This window comes from Anser brachyrhynchus (genome assembly GCF_964034855.1).
Source record: "Anser brachyrhynchus genome assembly, chromosome: 5".
NCBI lineage: Eukaryota > Metazoa > Chordata > Aves > Anseriformes > Anatidae > Anser > Anser brachyrhynchus.
Genome location: NC_137699.1, coordinates 19917939 through 19933218, shown reverse-complemented (window position 1 = coordinate 19933218; position 15280 = coordinate 19917939). Strand labels below are relative to the sequence as shown.

Sequence of the window (15280 nt, the reverse complement as noted above, 5' to 3'; positions counted from 1 at the left end):
TGTGAGCCAGGCTCTGATCTCCCTTGGAGGCCTTGTACGAGGCAAACACTCACCTCTCATTTCCTCCAGCTAGTTAATCCTGCCCCCGGCCCTGGCAGGGTGGCCGGAGATGTTCCCAATTGCTCTTAACAAAGCCAGTTGGCACACAGGGGTTATTTGAAGGCCAGAAGAGGCTCCTGGGAGGGAAGGTCTGGCATTTTGGTGGCCTCTGCTTGAGCTGGGGGCATGTGAGAGAGGAGTAAAGGCTGAAGTACCACTAGGACTACTTGGTTATGACCTATAAGGATGAGCGAAGAGAGATGTGGGCCACTGCCCGCACTTACAGGAGTCAGGCGTGCGTGCGCTTGCTCTGTCTCCTCAAGCAGCTAGAAAAGCACGAGCCTCCTTTTTCAGATGGTATTTGGGGAAAAAAATAGATGGGAAAGGTCTGGGAAAGTGGGCTTAGAAAGGGTAAGTGGAAAAAGCGACGCTGTGCAGAGGGGACCCTCCCTGTGAACATCCAGCACCAACAGTCGGAGTGCCAGGAGGAGCTGTGCTTCAGTACCAACCCCAGCTCGAACCCCTCATATGCTGTCGATATCTCCTTTTTGGTTGGAGTGTAGCAGGCCTCAGATCCTCTGCATCCCCACCTCCAAAACCCCAGGGGCTGAACTCAAGCCTCCTCATTGTTTCTTCTTGGATATAAGGGTGACTGATACTGGCATGGGCTGGTGCTCAGGTTCAGCCTCAGAGTCTGCTGAGAGATCCAGACGCCTTCTCTTCCTCTTGAGGGTGCTGAGCAGCACCGAACAGGGCTCAGCAGACACGGGCCAAGCCCCAGTATGTTGCAGTGATTTGCATCACTCTAGGATTGCCAGGTGACAGCATACTTTCTCCGAACATTTTACAAGTTTTTCAGGATTCTGCACTTGTTCAGGGGTGAAGTTTGAAAACACCGGCGGTGCCCAGTGTCCTACGTGCCTGCCCACATCCTCCCACACCCCCTGCTGCTCGTAACTACCCAGCCTTGGGGCAGATCTCTGGGTGGTATTCTTAAATAGCTGTTTAAACTTAGACAAAACCAGAAACCCATGCAGGAGACATAACAGTAGGATCATGCAGATTTGAACATCCCAAGGACATCTGAAGTGTCAAGAACTAGTGTAACTCGCATGGAGGAGAAAAGGTAAAGAGTATACTTAATAGTTTCCATGAGAAGGTTCCTGGAGTGCAGGAATGATGGCCATACTGAGTACAAATAGCCGATTAAGTTCATGGTTGGTAATAATATGAGCACATTCTCATATATGCAAATTGCCAAAACCATAAACAGACTTAGGCCAGGCCCCAGAGTTGATAAACAACAAGAAAGGAGTTAAGAAAAACAACCTTGAGAGAAAATAAAGCATTGCGAACAAATAAATCAACACTGTGACCAGTGCTTGGATTCATCTCATGTAGTGCTTATAACAAATTTGTTTTAATGTGCTCAGATCTGTCGTCTCAGCGATGCTGGGCGCCAGGACTGCTGTGCTTCCACCCGGCCCAGCAGCAGGAGCTGCCGCCTGCCAAAATCACCTCGGGGAGGTGATGGAGCTGCAGGTGCCTTTAGGCACCCCTGGTGCTTCGCCTGCTCTGCTGAGAGGTTCGTTTTGTTTCTCTTTCTGCTTCTTTCCTCTCAGACGTGTGGGTGGCAGAGGGGGGCAGCCATGTTGGGGCCCACTCCCCATGTCCGCGTCCTGTCAGCGCCGGGGCCTGCTTGCTGTGAGGCTCTCCAGCAGCTCTGCAGCTCCTGCGTGGCCCAAAATGGTGGGGACAAACAATCAAGCAGAAATAGGTGGCATCCAGGTAGAAGGAGACCCAGCAGGGCCTCGAGGTGAGCGTGGGGCCTGGTGGTCCTCGGTAGGGCTGGCTATGGAGCTGGGTGTGCAGACTGACATCTCTGCGTTTTGGGGGACCCAGCCCCCCCAAACATTCCTCCCTCGCTTTAGAGAGGTCACCCAGTCCCCTGAAACTTGGAAGACGGAGCTTCTGCGCTGTCCCACCCTCACGAGCAGCTTTTGGAAGCATCTCAGTGCTTTCTAGTCATCTGGCCCCAGCCACCTGATGGGATTAAATCCAGCCACATCTGCCTAAAAGTTTCCTGGGGACCTTGGGCTCAGCTGCTTCCTGAAGTAGCATCTCACGTTGCCTCCGTAACTCAGCCACTGACATGACTTTAATACAACTTTTTAAAGTATGCATTTGTATCTAGTAAGCCCTTGAGTACAGCAGAGTCCCTTTTATATTGAAATTCAGGCTCCTCAATAACATTTTATTATGAGGCTTGCTATTTTTGGAATTGCTGTTACTTTGTTATGAGCAAGACACCTAACATCCTTCGATATGAAATCATTAAGGGCACAGCAGAGTTCATTACAGGGGCATTTCTCTGGATTAAGAACAAATCAATACCACACACTAATATCACAGCCTGGTACCTGGCTTTGGTTGCAAACAGCACATCTAGAGAGGGAGATACTCGTCTTTTGGCCTCTTGTGCTCTTCTTCCAATATCTTATTTACTGTTTTCCCCCAAGCTGTTGTGATGGATTTATGAGTAGACAAAATCCAAAGGTTGTTTTTCTTTAAGCTACCTGAATATTGTAGCTTTTAAAGTAGAAAAGAGAGAAATAACCAGCTTAAGTTTGTGATATTGTGGTAACCTCACATGCAATATGACTTCTCAGCTCTGACAGCAGAACTCCTTGGAAGTGAATCCACAGAAGGGACCGAAGGCCTGCAGCTCTGAGTCCATTTAGCTTATTACATTCAGGGTTTAGAATAAGTTTCAGATGTTTCAAATTGGGAATCCCAACATGTGGGGATGGTGGGAGGGAAGAAGGACGAGGCTCATTTATAAGCAGCCTCCAAGGAAGAAAGAGCTCTGCTGACAAAGTGTCTCCCAGAAGAGGTGCTCTGTTTTGTGAAAATCTGCCTTGGGCCTAGGTCTGGAAGCAGTAGGAGGTTGTTGGCCTCCTGGGCATGCTACAGTGGCAGGCAGTGAGGGCAAACGCTGCTGTCTTGGTGGATGTAACATGGCCACAGCCTCCAGGAAGACCCTTTGCCCAGGCAACACAGGGCCACCTTGGTCCTGGCTGGAGGCTCCAGCTTTGCTCCAGAGAACCTGAATTTACCCACAGGACCTGGCCTGAAGCAGCTTTGCCCATCTGTGGATTGAGTTAAGGGTAAAAGGGGTTTAACTGGCATGGGGCTGCACTACAGGCATCACTCTGTGCCTGCAGAGTGCAGGGACACTGGGCTGTCAGGAGCCCCCAGCTGCTCTGGCTGTGGCTCAGCCATTGAGAGCTGCGTCTTGAGATGTCTCCAGCTGTAGCTGAAATGGGAATTTCTCCATGCTGCTGCTGCTCCTAGCTACTGCAGCACACAGCGTTCCTTTTGTTCAGCAGCAGCCTGGGTAGCAGTAATGGAAGCTGCTGAGGTCAATGGCATTTGTTTCTCTTTATTTATTGCAAACAATTATTTATCAGTGGAATTTAATTATTACTTTTTTTTCCTGTCCTTTTAAAAATGTTGCTTGGTGGAGGAAAACAGCCATTTGTCTAGGCTGCATTTAATGCTGAGTGGGTCCAAATAGGGTGTGTGTTTGTGCACCTTCGCGTTGCTTTTGGAAAAAAAATAAAAATCAAGTTAGTGAAGTGTGGAGCTGTAGGCCATCTCTGTAATGATCTGAAGCAGTCAACCCACTATAAAGTTAATGCTTTCATTTATTAGCTCCTTCCTGGAGGAAGACCTCCTGGTCAAACTGCTATTGCTCCTTTAAAAAAGTAAAGTTCATAATTGCTTCAGCTGCACAGCTCATTACTGGGAAGGGCCTACAGCTGAGAGCAGCACTCATCTTCTTATTTTGTTTTTAAATTTTCAAGGTGAATTTAAGCAAAACCTCTAGTTATTCCTCCAGCCCAGACATTAGGTATTCCATTGCTGTGTATAAACTTATAAACTCAATTACAGAAGTGCCAAACTTCCACTTTCTTTGGAGACGGGAGGCTTGAGGGCTTTGCTGCATCACAAGCCATTATTGTGTTGATAAAGAGTTGGGCAGAGCCCTGGCAGTGGCCAATCAATACCTGCAAGTAGTTGAGGCTGCTCTGATTGCCATTTAGCCCGTTTTTTCCATTAAGTGGACTTTCTCCCTTTGCTTTCCCTGTACTGTCTAGGAAGGAGCACGCCTCCACATAAACTGCCATAGGGAAGCCTCTTTTAAAAAGGGCAAAAAGAGGTGATGGGAGGAAAACCCTTGGAGGAGGCTTTGGGTAAATAGCTGGAGATGGTTGGGCTTTGGCTGTGTTCTTGTACCTTCTGGATTGCTGGAGACATCGATGCTGCTGATCTCTGGGTTGCTGCACGGCTCGTGGCTTTCCGTGTTCAAAATGGAGTCCATGATTCTTGTGTTGGGCTCAGCCCACAGTCAAGCAGCTCTTTTAAAAAGAAAATATTTGAACATATTCCATTAGGATTTGAGGCAGCACATAACAGGGGTCCTTGATAAGAGGGAGGCAAGAAGAAAGCAGGTATTGGGTGAGATTAGACTTCTTGCTGTTTGTTTCTGAAGGGCAGGATGAGTGTCATCTCAGAGGCAGGGAAACTGAGGCACCATACTTGTGGCAGGCTTGAGCACCAAATGCATTCTTTTTAAGGCCTGTTTCTAAATACACAGCTTAAGGTGAAGTGGTTTTCTTTCTTTGAAGACTTGAGCAACGACATGACACAGGAATGGGCAAAGCGAGTTCCTTTGCTGATGTGACCAGCTGGAGGAAGGCAAAGAGAACGTGGGATGGGATGGTCCCAAACAGCACCAGCACTGAAGGAAGGATTCCCATTGAGCTCCATGCACTTGGATCAGGTCTCCGGAGAGATGCTGGTGAGGACACTGACATTTATGTTAATCTCCGAAGTAATTAAATGCTTGTAGATAGCATGGTGGCGGTGAACCGAGTGCTAGAAAATGTGGCAAGCAGAAGCTTAAGAAATGTCAACAACTAACGGTGGGTGCTGAGCACGGCTGTCCTGCTGCTTGGCCTCAGTCCACAAAGGCACTATTTCCTTCACTTTTTTAAAGCAGTTCGTTACTTTGAATGCTCCAATTAGATGTGCTTTTAAAAGAAGGAGGTCTGATTTCCAAATAGCGGGTATTCAGCATTTGTTCCTTCCATCTGCAAATCAAGCCTGTGGGATGGGGCATGGGTTAAATCAAAATCATTAGTGCCTATGGAAAGTCTTGACCAGAGCCTTCGGGGCTTGCTTTGAAGTCTGTTGTTAACTGCTGTTTTCTTATGCTCCCCAAAGTATACATGCTTTTAGCTTTTTGTCAGCTGTTCCATGCCGTTCTTTGATCGCTATTTGTTCAGCTCCTGAAAGCAGAAAATTATGAACCCTTTTTATTAAAAACGCTTGCTTCGTGTTTGGGAGTGACAAATGAAGGACTGTTCTGCATGAATTTTCGAACTTGGCTGTTACAAGACTCGATGTTTGCAGCCTGTGGAGAACAGACGCATCAGGGAAGAAACAGGGGAAACTCGTGTGGTGCTCAGGGGCTGTGACCTCACCCCAGCTACGTGTGACCTACAAGCACACGGTGTAGGTCACCAAAGTACGTGACAGGCAAAATCTGGAAGACATGTTTGTGGAGTAGAAATAAGACTGAAGGTACCTAGCACTCTTTGCATGTCTTGGCTCTACATCTCCTGTATATTTCTGTAGGTGAGCATCAAGGAGAAACAAATGAGGGTTTGCTACTCCCACGTAAATGTCATGCTGTTTCCCAGCGCTAGCCTGAAGCGCAGCCACTTGCCCTGCAGCTCTCCCTGGGTGGCCAGAGTTGCTGAAGCCAAGGATAACTTCTTAACTCTTTTTGGTTTTTATGGTCTTATGCAGCCCCAGCACATGAGGCTGAGGTCTGCAGCAAGATCTGGAAGCTCTTTGAGTACCTAAGGCTTGGGCACCTCAAAGAGCGTTTCTTAGCAGAACTTAATAAAAACAAATTAATCCTGGACACTCAAGTGGTCTAAGGCACCGCATGCTACCGGGCCATTTGAAGTCACACTGAAGTTAATGAAAAGACTCCCACCGACTTCAGTGAGCAGCACATCAAACTACAAAGCACGGCAAAGCCAACATGCTCCTTCCCCTTGGTTTTCACATCTCTCTATTGCGCCACTCCTATCGAACAATTAAAAGTGCCTTCTCTCTGGCTGGAGAAGCTGAATAAAAATTGGATCTGAAAACAAAGCCACTCTGTCAACTACGGCACAAACATGTTGAAGTGGAAATTAAAGCTGTCCTCATCATCTGGCGAGTCAGAGCCAGGTGGGAACAACAGTTTGGAGATGTTTCATCGGAGGAGTGGCAGGAGTAAGAAAATGCTGCTAACTAAGCTCAAATTGTACTCAGAGAAGGGACAAAGCAGAAGTGCTAGTTTCTTACTAGGGTCAGTACTGAAATTAGAAGATACTTGAAATTAAGCCACTTTTAATGACAAATAGGTTGTGGGGGTTTCTTCCCTTTCTTTTCCTTTCTTTTTTCTCCTTCCTTCGGGAGATTGTTTTTTTTGCCTGTAGAGCTATTTGCAGGGAAAAGGGTAGCTTGTGTTCTGGATCCTCATAGTTTGTTACCACTAAAATGCAGATAGGTAGCTACACGGTAAGTTAGGCATCTCTATGGAAACTTACGTACAGCTACAGGGTTGTGCACTGGTGGTAATGACAGTTTTCAGAGCTTTTAGTTTTCATCATATAGACAAGAAGCGTATACAAGAACCCAGGCTCCGGTCCCTGATTCCAGGCTGCATCTGGGGAAGGGGCACGAGGAGAACAAAACCCCAGCATCCTTCTCAGTGCATCACTTGGGGGTGAGACCCTCAGGTTGTTTTTCAGAGCAAAACTCCTTTTGAAAGCTAAGGCTTGAGGCTCGTTATGGAGTACTGACATATTTCACTTCCCGCAGATGGACTCAGAATTACGATCAAGATTTACTGATTTCTTTTAAACTGTCATTTCAAGAAATGTAAAGCTTTCCAGGCATGCGGATCACCTGATGCTGGGACTCCAGGTAGAAGCAGGGATTTGGACCCGACAAATACAGGTTTCCCTGTAGTTTGACCTCATCTCACATCACATGCTGAGCTGGCACTACCCCATTATTTTTATGGGGTGGTGAGGTGTAAGTGTCCTGCCTGAGCCCCTTCCCGTGCCCCTCGGAGGCTGATATCTGGGTGACGGCAGTGCTCATGTTACACCGCAGCTTGTGCCTGCGTTCTTTTCCAACACCAAGTTAATGTGATCCCTACAACTGTCTTTCATAATCAAGTTGAGAAATTTCTAAAATGCTTTATATATAAAGTGAATAAGCAACTGCAGAAGTGGCTGCATATTCTGTATGATTTCTCACTCTCTTTTTTTGCTTCTGCCTATCTGTTGGTTCTGCTAAGGTCTCCTTTTTATAAAGATTCAGAGAAAGCCAGGTGCTTTTTTCTTTTTTCCTTCCCTATGTATGTGCATGTCTCTTTTACATTAGCTTTAAAAAAATATGGTGGTTGTGAGCATGTTTAATAGCTGTTCTCACAGAGATCTGGCAGGTTAGGAAGCAGATCCAGTATGCTTATGTTATTAGCAGCTGCAGAAGCAAGCACGGGAGAAATGACAGTGGAAAGGGAATCACTTTCCTAGTTACCAAAGAACAAGGGTGAAAGCTGGGATTTATAGAAATCCATTGAAAATTTCACTGACCTTTTTTTTAATGGGATCTAAGCTCTATTTCTGCTCCTGACCCTCCCAAGGACAAAACTCCTGAGACAGCCTTTCATACGAACACGATAAACTGTATGGACACATCACAGAACGTTTTTTGGGCCTGTGCTGCATCTGCAAACTCCTGGGGAAAAGCTGCGATTCAGACAGGTCGTTGTGTGCTGTGTGGAGCAGCGTTAATGCTCGCCGTGACTTCGTCCTGCTACTCGTTCATGTTTGCTGCTCCTTGTGTAACAGCTGGTTGATGGAGTGATACCAGGCTGAGTGTCGCTGGCATCCACTGCGCCGCACTCTGAGAAACAGTAATGAGAGCAGCCGAGCTGCTTTTCCTTCTTCCTTTGAATTTCTGAATGAGGCCTGCTTTGTTTTTGTAAATTGCATCTTCATTACAGCATTTAAGAGCCGTAGCTGTTCTTATCAAATAACTTAACCTTGTGCTGGCATCTGCTTCGAAAAGAAACATGTCATTCTAAAGCAGAAAACCAGATTAGAAAATTGCTTTTGGAGCTAGAAACAAAGTACTGTCGGCGCTCTAATCCAGTCTTTTGGCACTGATGCTTGGCTGCCTCTGCTGAACGCGCCAGCCTGGGCTGCTGGGCTTTCTCAGCACAGCTCGCTGAGCGGACGCAGGTGAGAAGTGGTCCTGGCCTTTTGGGCTTGCCGTGAACGAGTCCACGCGTATCTCCATGTAACGCTCCACTGTAACAGAGAAAAGTGCCCTACAGGAGTTCGTTTGGGAAAGGTCATCTTACATTTCCCCTTTAAAAACTGCCCAAAAGAGAAATGAGAAGTTTTTGCCTTTTTTTTTAAGTGCATTTAGCTAGATAATACAGCAGTCATGCAGAACATAAGCTATCCGACAAACTGTGAAATGAATACTAGAATTAATTGCTTAATTCTCTTCGCATTAGGCTAAAGCATGTGGTTTTAAAATGTCTTCAATGAAGAACTGCTGAATATGGGAAAACTTATCTACTATCCCATTGTAATAAATTGAAAAGCAAGTTCAAGTGTAAAGATTGCTGGGGTGATAGCTATAGCCAAAGGCAAGCTGTCCTGTAACTTATTTTTTTGAGACAATCTAGTTTTAAGGTTTGCACATAGAAGTTTGACCCATTAAGCACACTAAATAGTACCCCTGGAAAGTTTTGTTAAGAACAGCTTCTTTGTAGTTCTTGAACTATGGAAAAGAATCCACAAAGATGCTTTTTACCCAGCAGCTGAAACTCAAGTGCCAAGAGCTTAACTGAACAGGCTGCAAGTTAAGGGATTATCACCTCTCCCAGCCTGCTATCTACGAGGCTGCTCTATGATCTGTCCTACATTTGCATCCAGGCAAACGCTGCATTTAAACAGAATCCTGAGCGTGCACAGGTGTAAGAATTGTCCTCCTGCACTTTGGCGTGAGGCTGGTGTGCCTGCCTGTGCACATGCTGGTGGGGATGATGCATTTTCTGGGTGTCAGACAACCTCATGAAACGTGGTCCAGCCTTCAGCTGACAGTGCAATAGAAAGGTGAGGAAAAAGGATCTTTTGGCAGGGCCGGTGCCTGCCTTGCAGCAGGTACCCTTCACAAGCCCTGCATATACAGCTGACCTCTCAGTGTTTCATTCTACCAGGAGTGCCCAGGGCCCACTTATTTTGGTGAGGCAGTCCCACGCTACATGCACAGCACAACGTGAAGCCAGCAATGCCACTAACAAGTGGGAAGCTTGCGTATCAGCTACAAAGCAGGTGCTCGGTGAGGTTTTGATCCCGTTCACACTAGCGTGTGTAAATTCTCCCATCCAATGCCTTCAGTGGGAATGCTCAGACACTTTACCACAGTAAAGAGCACTGCTCTTTTTTTTTTAACCATTTTTCTGTAATAGAACAGCAGTGTTTTATAAAAATTGGGGTAGAGACCACAAGCTGACCTCAGCTGCAGTGAAAAAGGAGCTCTGCAAGGTTCCAAGAGTAACGCTTCATTCTTAGCAAGCTTACCCGTTCTGCTGTTGGGACCCAGAACTTCAGTCTGTCTTTCTAACCCACCCTGACTGCATAGTGCGAAACGCTCGGTTTACTTACTAGTACTCCTGACCTCAAAGTGACCAGCACAGGTGGCGAGGTGAAAGCACACACACAACCCTACCCAGCAACTGTAGGAAGGCTACAGGGAAAGACCTTTAATTCCACATTTTACGTAGACAAATGACTGTATTTCATAAAACAAACATTTATTTTTGCTGGCAGAAGTATCTAAAAGTTCAGGAAAAAAAAACACACCCTCAAAGCATTGATTTAAAAAGAAGCATTTGAACTTTTAATCTCCAAATCTTAAGTGGACTTCATCCTTCGTTTGTTTCCTTGGAAGAAGTTAGCGGTTTGGGGCAGTGAGCTAAACATCTCTCAGTGGTTGCACTACAGGTGGCTTGCATCTTTTAATGCCTGAAGTCCAGTTTCAAGCTTAGAATTAGAAATACGATACACATGGCTTGCAGCATAGCACATTTCTCGTCTCATTTCTCCAGGGGTGCATAATTCAAAAGCTTCTCAATCAGATCCACATGGGCTAGGAGCATTCTGCGGCAGCAGTACCTCTTCAAGCCAAGGGCATCCAGGGCATCTCTATTAACGAACAACAACAATAATAAAAAAAATATGAAATGAGTCAGAACCACTTGTAAATGTTCCTAAGCAACATACTGATTACTCTGAGCTTAGTCATAGAGGAAAACTTGTTTGCAGTTTAAACCAAGAAATTTAGCATGTGCTGTTAATGTTCTTTTCCATTTGCTGCTGTTGACAGGGTGTTTGCCTGTTCTCTGGCCTGCAGATGCACGTGATCTTCTGTAAAGATGGAACCTAGCTGAGACAACTCCCAGACTTTCAGAGGTAAGTCTGGAGAACTCCCACAGGGACAGAACTGTAATAGACCAGATCTTAAGAATTTCCTCTTCTGAACTAGTCCTCTAATGTGGGCATACTTGGTCATGGGAGCAAGGTTAAGTGAGATCCAAGTATTTTGGTTTTAGAAACAAGTCTCTGGTCTTCACAGTTGGAAAGAGACTTGAAATATGGCACATTTCTAACTCCAATTATTTAATTACAGTGACTTAGTTTTCCTCCTACAAACACCTTTTACAAACACCAGTCTGTAGAAAAAAGAAGAGCTGATCTGGTTAAAAATCTCATCGGTCAGGAGGCCTGAGTGTAGTAACGGGAGCGGTTCTGAAACATGTGAAGTCATTTCCACTCCCGACATCCTGGACAGTCCTTAATTACCTGTGCTGGCTATGACTGCTAGCTGTGTGGCAGAAGGCAGCAAAAAGGCACAAGACAGTCTCCTGACATGAGGAATAAGGAGTAGCATCTCTATGCATTGTTATCTGTGCTATTCTTAGCATCTAAAAGCATCATTACAACACATCTGCTCTGTGTAACGGAGGATGATACCTGCTTACTTCACAAGATACATTTGTGGCCTAAGGGACTTTAAAAGGTTGACATAGATTAAACTAAAATAACTCAATGCAAACTAATCCTCATGGATGCTAATTCTGAGGAAGGATAAAAACCATTACAGATCCCATCTGAAATGGCATTCAGCTGTAGAATTTGCCCCCCACGTATATACAACTAAGGACACGCAGACCACTCAAGAATAAGTCTGCGTTTTACAGTCTTTCCATGTAATTCCTGAGTGACTCCTCAAGATTCTTTCAGTTGGGTAGAAAATCCCTTTATGAGTCATCCTAGCCTAAACCACTGCACGTGTCTTCAATGGATGTCCCTACCAGACCTTTTATAGATGAGAGACGCTATCCAAGCTCTTTAGCACCAACCTATTAGCCAGAGAGCCAGTCTGACACTCCTTCAGCATTTAACATTCATGAAATGTGACTCAGCTGGGATCTTTAGATTTATATCACGTAGCGCAACAATCCAGCATTTGACTAAAACAAATTAAATTTCCCAAACTTGTAATTGTCCCGTTGCAAGAAGCTGGTAGATGCTTTCCTAAAGTATTAACGACTGAAAGGAAGCTAAAGTATTAACGACTGAAAGGAAGCTTCTGCACAAGCTGGACCGTGGTGAAAGGTTGTTTGGCTTCATGCAGTACGGCCTAACTGCACGGAGTAGAACTCCTGCAGCTTCCCTGATGATGTCAGTCAGCCCTCGGACCGGTCAGCGGCCTCTCAGGGGCTGAAACAACACGGCTTTCCATTTTAGTCCTGGCACTTGCCAAAGTTACTTAAGAGAAGTGTACGAGCAGTCTAATTTTAAGAAAAGAATGTTTATAAATAACATCACGTGATACTTAAACATTCCAAAACACTTGAGAACAAAACCATCTGATGTCTGTTGATACCTAAGTTTTAAGAGCTAACTGCGTCTGAAAGTTCAGAACTTTCCAGAGATGTGGAATACCAACATGAACAGAAACTTTAGAAGTCATGCTATAAATTTCAGCTGAAACACTACCAACACTTCAGTTGTTTTTCCCTTCTTCTCTAGCTTCCAAGTACTGAGGGAAAAAAAGCAACTTAAAGGGACAAACAGAGAGGTGTGGTTTTTTTAACCGCAAACTGATTGGCTAAGTTTATTTCTTTGATTTTGTCCACTTATTTTTTAAGCTTATAATTAATGGTGATTCTAATGCTGCACTGTAACATTTTAATGGTTCATCATCTGCTGAGCTCTGCTTCTGATTTCACAATACCAGAACTGCATTAGCTCAAATACTCCCCCCAGAATTACACCCGTGACCACAGCAATTGTTTTTGAGGTAAGCATTTAGAAGTAAGAATGGACTTCTTCCAATGGTCCCTACACAAACGCAGACGAATGCTGAAGATAGGAAAAATATATTAAAAGGTAATTGGAAAGTAAGAAGTCACAAGTGGTACCAGAAAAGCTCGGATAAACTTCAGCATTACTGCGAGATGATTTGCAACCTGTCATGTTTTAATGCTTTTAACTACGTAAAGGAAAGACAACAAAAGACTGGTGGAGGAACTCAGTTCTAAGGCCGGTTTTGTTCAACGTTTTAGCAATGACCTGGCTGCGGAATGCATCCTCAGCAAGTTTACTGATGGCAGTAAACTGCGAGGTGCTGTTGCCTCCCTGGAGGGAAGAGAGCCCTTGCAGAGCGATCTACGTAGATCGGAGCATTAGACAATGAGAAACGGCGTGAAATCCAGCAGAGGTAAGTGCTGGGTGCTGCAGGCGGGACGAAGCGATGCCGCACATGGGTACCCACTGGGGCACTGGCATCTTCTCCCTGCTCTCTTCTGCCGTGATTTTCACTGGACAGTTTTTAATGAAACATATAAGCGGTGACGGGGACGAGGCATCTTTCCCTCTGCAAAGCCCATACAAAGATTAATCATAACTTCCTACAAGTTTAGAAGAGGCTTAAACCTCAAAGCTTTTCTTCTCTTCTCGTTCTGTGCTTCAGTGTCTAACATAGGACTCTGTTTTGTCAAAAGCCACAAGAACGTTTTCAAGATTTAGAGAAAAGGCAGTGAAATCTGTGTTTATGCACATTCTGTAATTCGATACACTACACTTACCCATTTAAAAAACCTGTTAGTGACCTTAGCCATGTGAACACAAAACAAATACTCTTTTAATTCTACTTAATAGTTTCAACATGATTTTGGGAAGTCGCTCAGACTTCTGCCATGTTTTTTTTCCACTGTTTTGATTTGCAGTTTTTTTCTTCATACTTAAACTTAATGACAGTGTAAATATTGCTCAAAAACTACCTTCCACAGACCCGTCAGATGCAGTCCCAGCACTGCCAGACCCTCCCTGAACTATTAAAAGATAATTTGGGTCATGCAAGGCCCACGTGGACTTCTTAAAATAGAGATGTTAGGGTATTTAGGGCAGTCAAATTAAACAGGGGCTCCTTCCCCAGCACAAACCAGTGCTTTGAAATAAGGCTAAAAATCCTGGAGTAGCAAATATGAAATGCTTATAGGAAAACCTAAAAGGGGGCATACACCATGAGCAGTATTAGATGATACTTACAATTGCCACTTTCTCTTTCCCTCTCCTTTAAAAAGAACTAAGAAAAAGTGATCCCACCATAACGTGTTGGTGGTAAAGCTGACCATGTTGCTCCTTTCTTCCTTTAACCTTCCCTAAGAGGTGAATAATTGAGGGCGTGGAGTTCTTTGAGGCTGCGGGTGCAGAGGTTACGCTTGGCAAATCCCCTATTACCACCCAGACGCGTTCCCTAGGGACCTGACTGCTTTTTTCCCCCCCCGTTATCGGGTCTGACCCGTGGTTACCTGGTCAGGCTCAGCCTGTGTCTGCAGCTCTTGCTGTTTCACAGCCTTTTGGCGGTGCCATGGCACTGCAGACGGGCGAGCACCGAGCCCCCAGGCGCACCCCCCAGCACCCTTGGGTGCCCCCCAGCACCCCCACGCACCCCTCGGTGTACTCGGCCTGCAGCAGGCCCAGGTATGCCTCCCACTTGTTCCCGACGATCTTCCCGCACGTGAAGCACCTGACGGGGATGATCATCTCTGCTCGGCGCCTGGAAGGGATTAAAAGACACACAAAAAAAATTAAATAAATAAAAAACACAACAAAACCTTAAAAAAACTGACATGCAAGAAAAATTAAAAAAAAAAAAACACAACAAAACCTTAAAAAAGAAACACACACAAAAAACTTAAAAAGCCCCCCAACACAAACAAAAAAGTTAAAAAAACAAAACGCAAAAACCTTTAAACAGATTTAAAAAGCCCTAAAACATTAAAAAAAACCCTTAAAACCTTAAAAAAGCCCTAAAACCTTAAATAAAACCCCAAAAACCCAACCCCTCCAAAAAACTAAAACCCAAAAAACGCTAACCACCCCAAACTAAGCCCCCCAAAAGTTAACCCCCCCAAAAAACCCTAACTCTCCCCCTCAAAAAACTACCCCCCCCAAACTACCTAAAACCCCTCAAAAAAACCTACCCCCCCCCCAAAAAAAACCCTAAAAGGTTAATAAAACCCTAAAACCTTAAAGAAACCACTCAAAACCTTTAAAAAAAAAAGCCCTAAAACCTTTTAAAAAAACAAACCCTAGAAGCTTAAAAAAAACCCTAAAACCTTAAAAAAGAAAAGCCCTAAAACCTTAAAAAAAAAACTAAAACCCTAAAAAAAAATAAATCGCTAAAACCTTGAAAAAAAAAAAACACACACAAAACCTTAACAGAGCCCTAAAACCTTTCAAACAGAAGCCCCCACCCCCCGTTCCGCCTGCCGGGCCTGGCGCTGGGGGCCTCCCGGCAGCCCAGGCCGGTGCCGGGGTTCCCGGGTCCCCCCCGGTCCCCCCCAGGTTCCCCCCCCGGCCCCGTCCCGGTGCCCGCCTCGCCGCCCCCCTCCCGGCGCGCTCCTCGAGGGCAGCGACGGGGGGCGCTGGGCTCACCGCCGCCGCCACGCGGGGAGGGAGGGGCGGGCTGGCGGCGCCCGCCCGTACGGCGCCCCGCGAGGGTCACAAGAGCCGGCGAG

At 45.6% G+C, this 15280-nt stretch overlaps 1 protein-coding gene and 1 long non-coding RNA gene across 5 annotated transcripts; one reads left to right on the top strand and one right to left on the bottom strand.

Moving 5' to 3' along the window:
- The first annotated feature begins 93 nt into the window (after positions 1–93).
- LOC308195826 lies at positions 94–10395 on the top strand. Of its 2 annotated transcripts, XR_013951864.1 has the most exons (3): positions 2867–3206; positions 4731–9302; positions 9407–10395. It is a non-coding gene; the product is annotated as an uncharacterized lncRNA (long non-coding RNA). The 2 variants fall into 2 exon arrangements; XR_013951863.1 differs by having other exon boundaries at positions 94–3206; positions 4731–10395.
- POLR2L (RNA polymerase II, I and III subunit L) lies at positions 9985–15264 on the bottom strand. Of its 3 annotated transcripts, none has more exons than XM_080593894.1 (3): positions 15198–15264; positions 14209–14316; positions 9985–10394 (listed from the first exon to the last, which is right to left on the bottom strand). In XM_080593894.1, the coding sequence occupies exons 2-3, from the start codon at positions 14301–14303 to the stop codon at positions 10286–10288; spliced, it is 204 nt and encodes a 67-aa protein (XP_080450020.1). In that variant the 5' UTR covers positions 14304–14316; positions 15198–15264; the 3' UTR covers positions 9985–10285. The 3 variants fall into 3 exon arrangements, with proteins under 3 accessions (XP_080450020.1, XP_080450021.1, XP_080450022.1); XM_080593895.1 differs by having other exon boundaries at positions 15139–15215; XM_080593896.1 differs by lacking the exon at positions 15198–15264 and adding an exon at positions 15017–15137.
- Positions 15265–15280: the final 16 nt, after the last annotated feature.

What these genes read in the sequence shown, in the direction of transcription:
- POLR2L (XM_080593894.1), bottom strand. Translation starts at nt 14,303, where the DNA reads ATGATCATCCCCGTCAGGTGCTTCACGTGCGGGAAGATCGTCGGGAAC. An exon ending in CAGGCCGAGTACACCGAGGG is followed by an intron (nt 10,395 to 14,208) that starts GTGCGTGGGGGT and finishes GTTCGTTAATAG; the next exon opens with AGATGCCCTGGATGCCCTTG.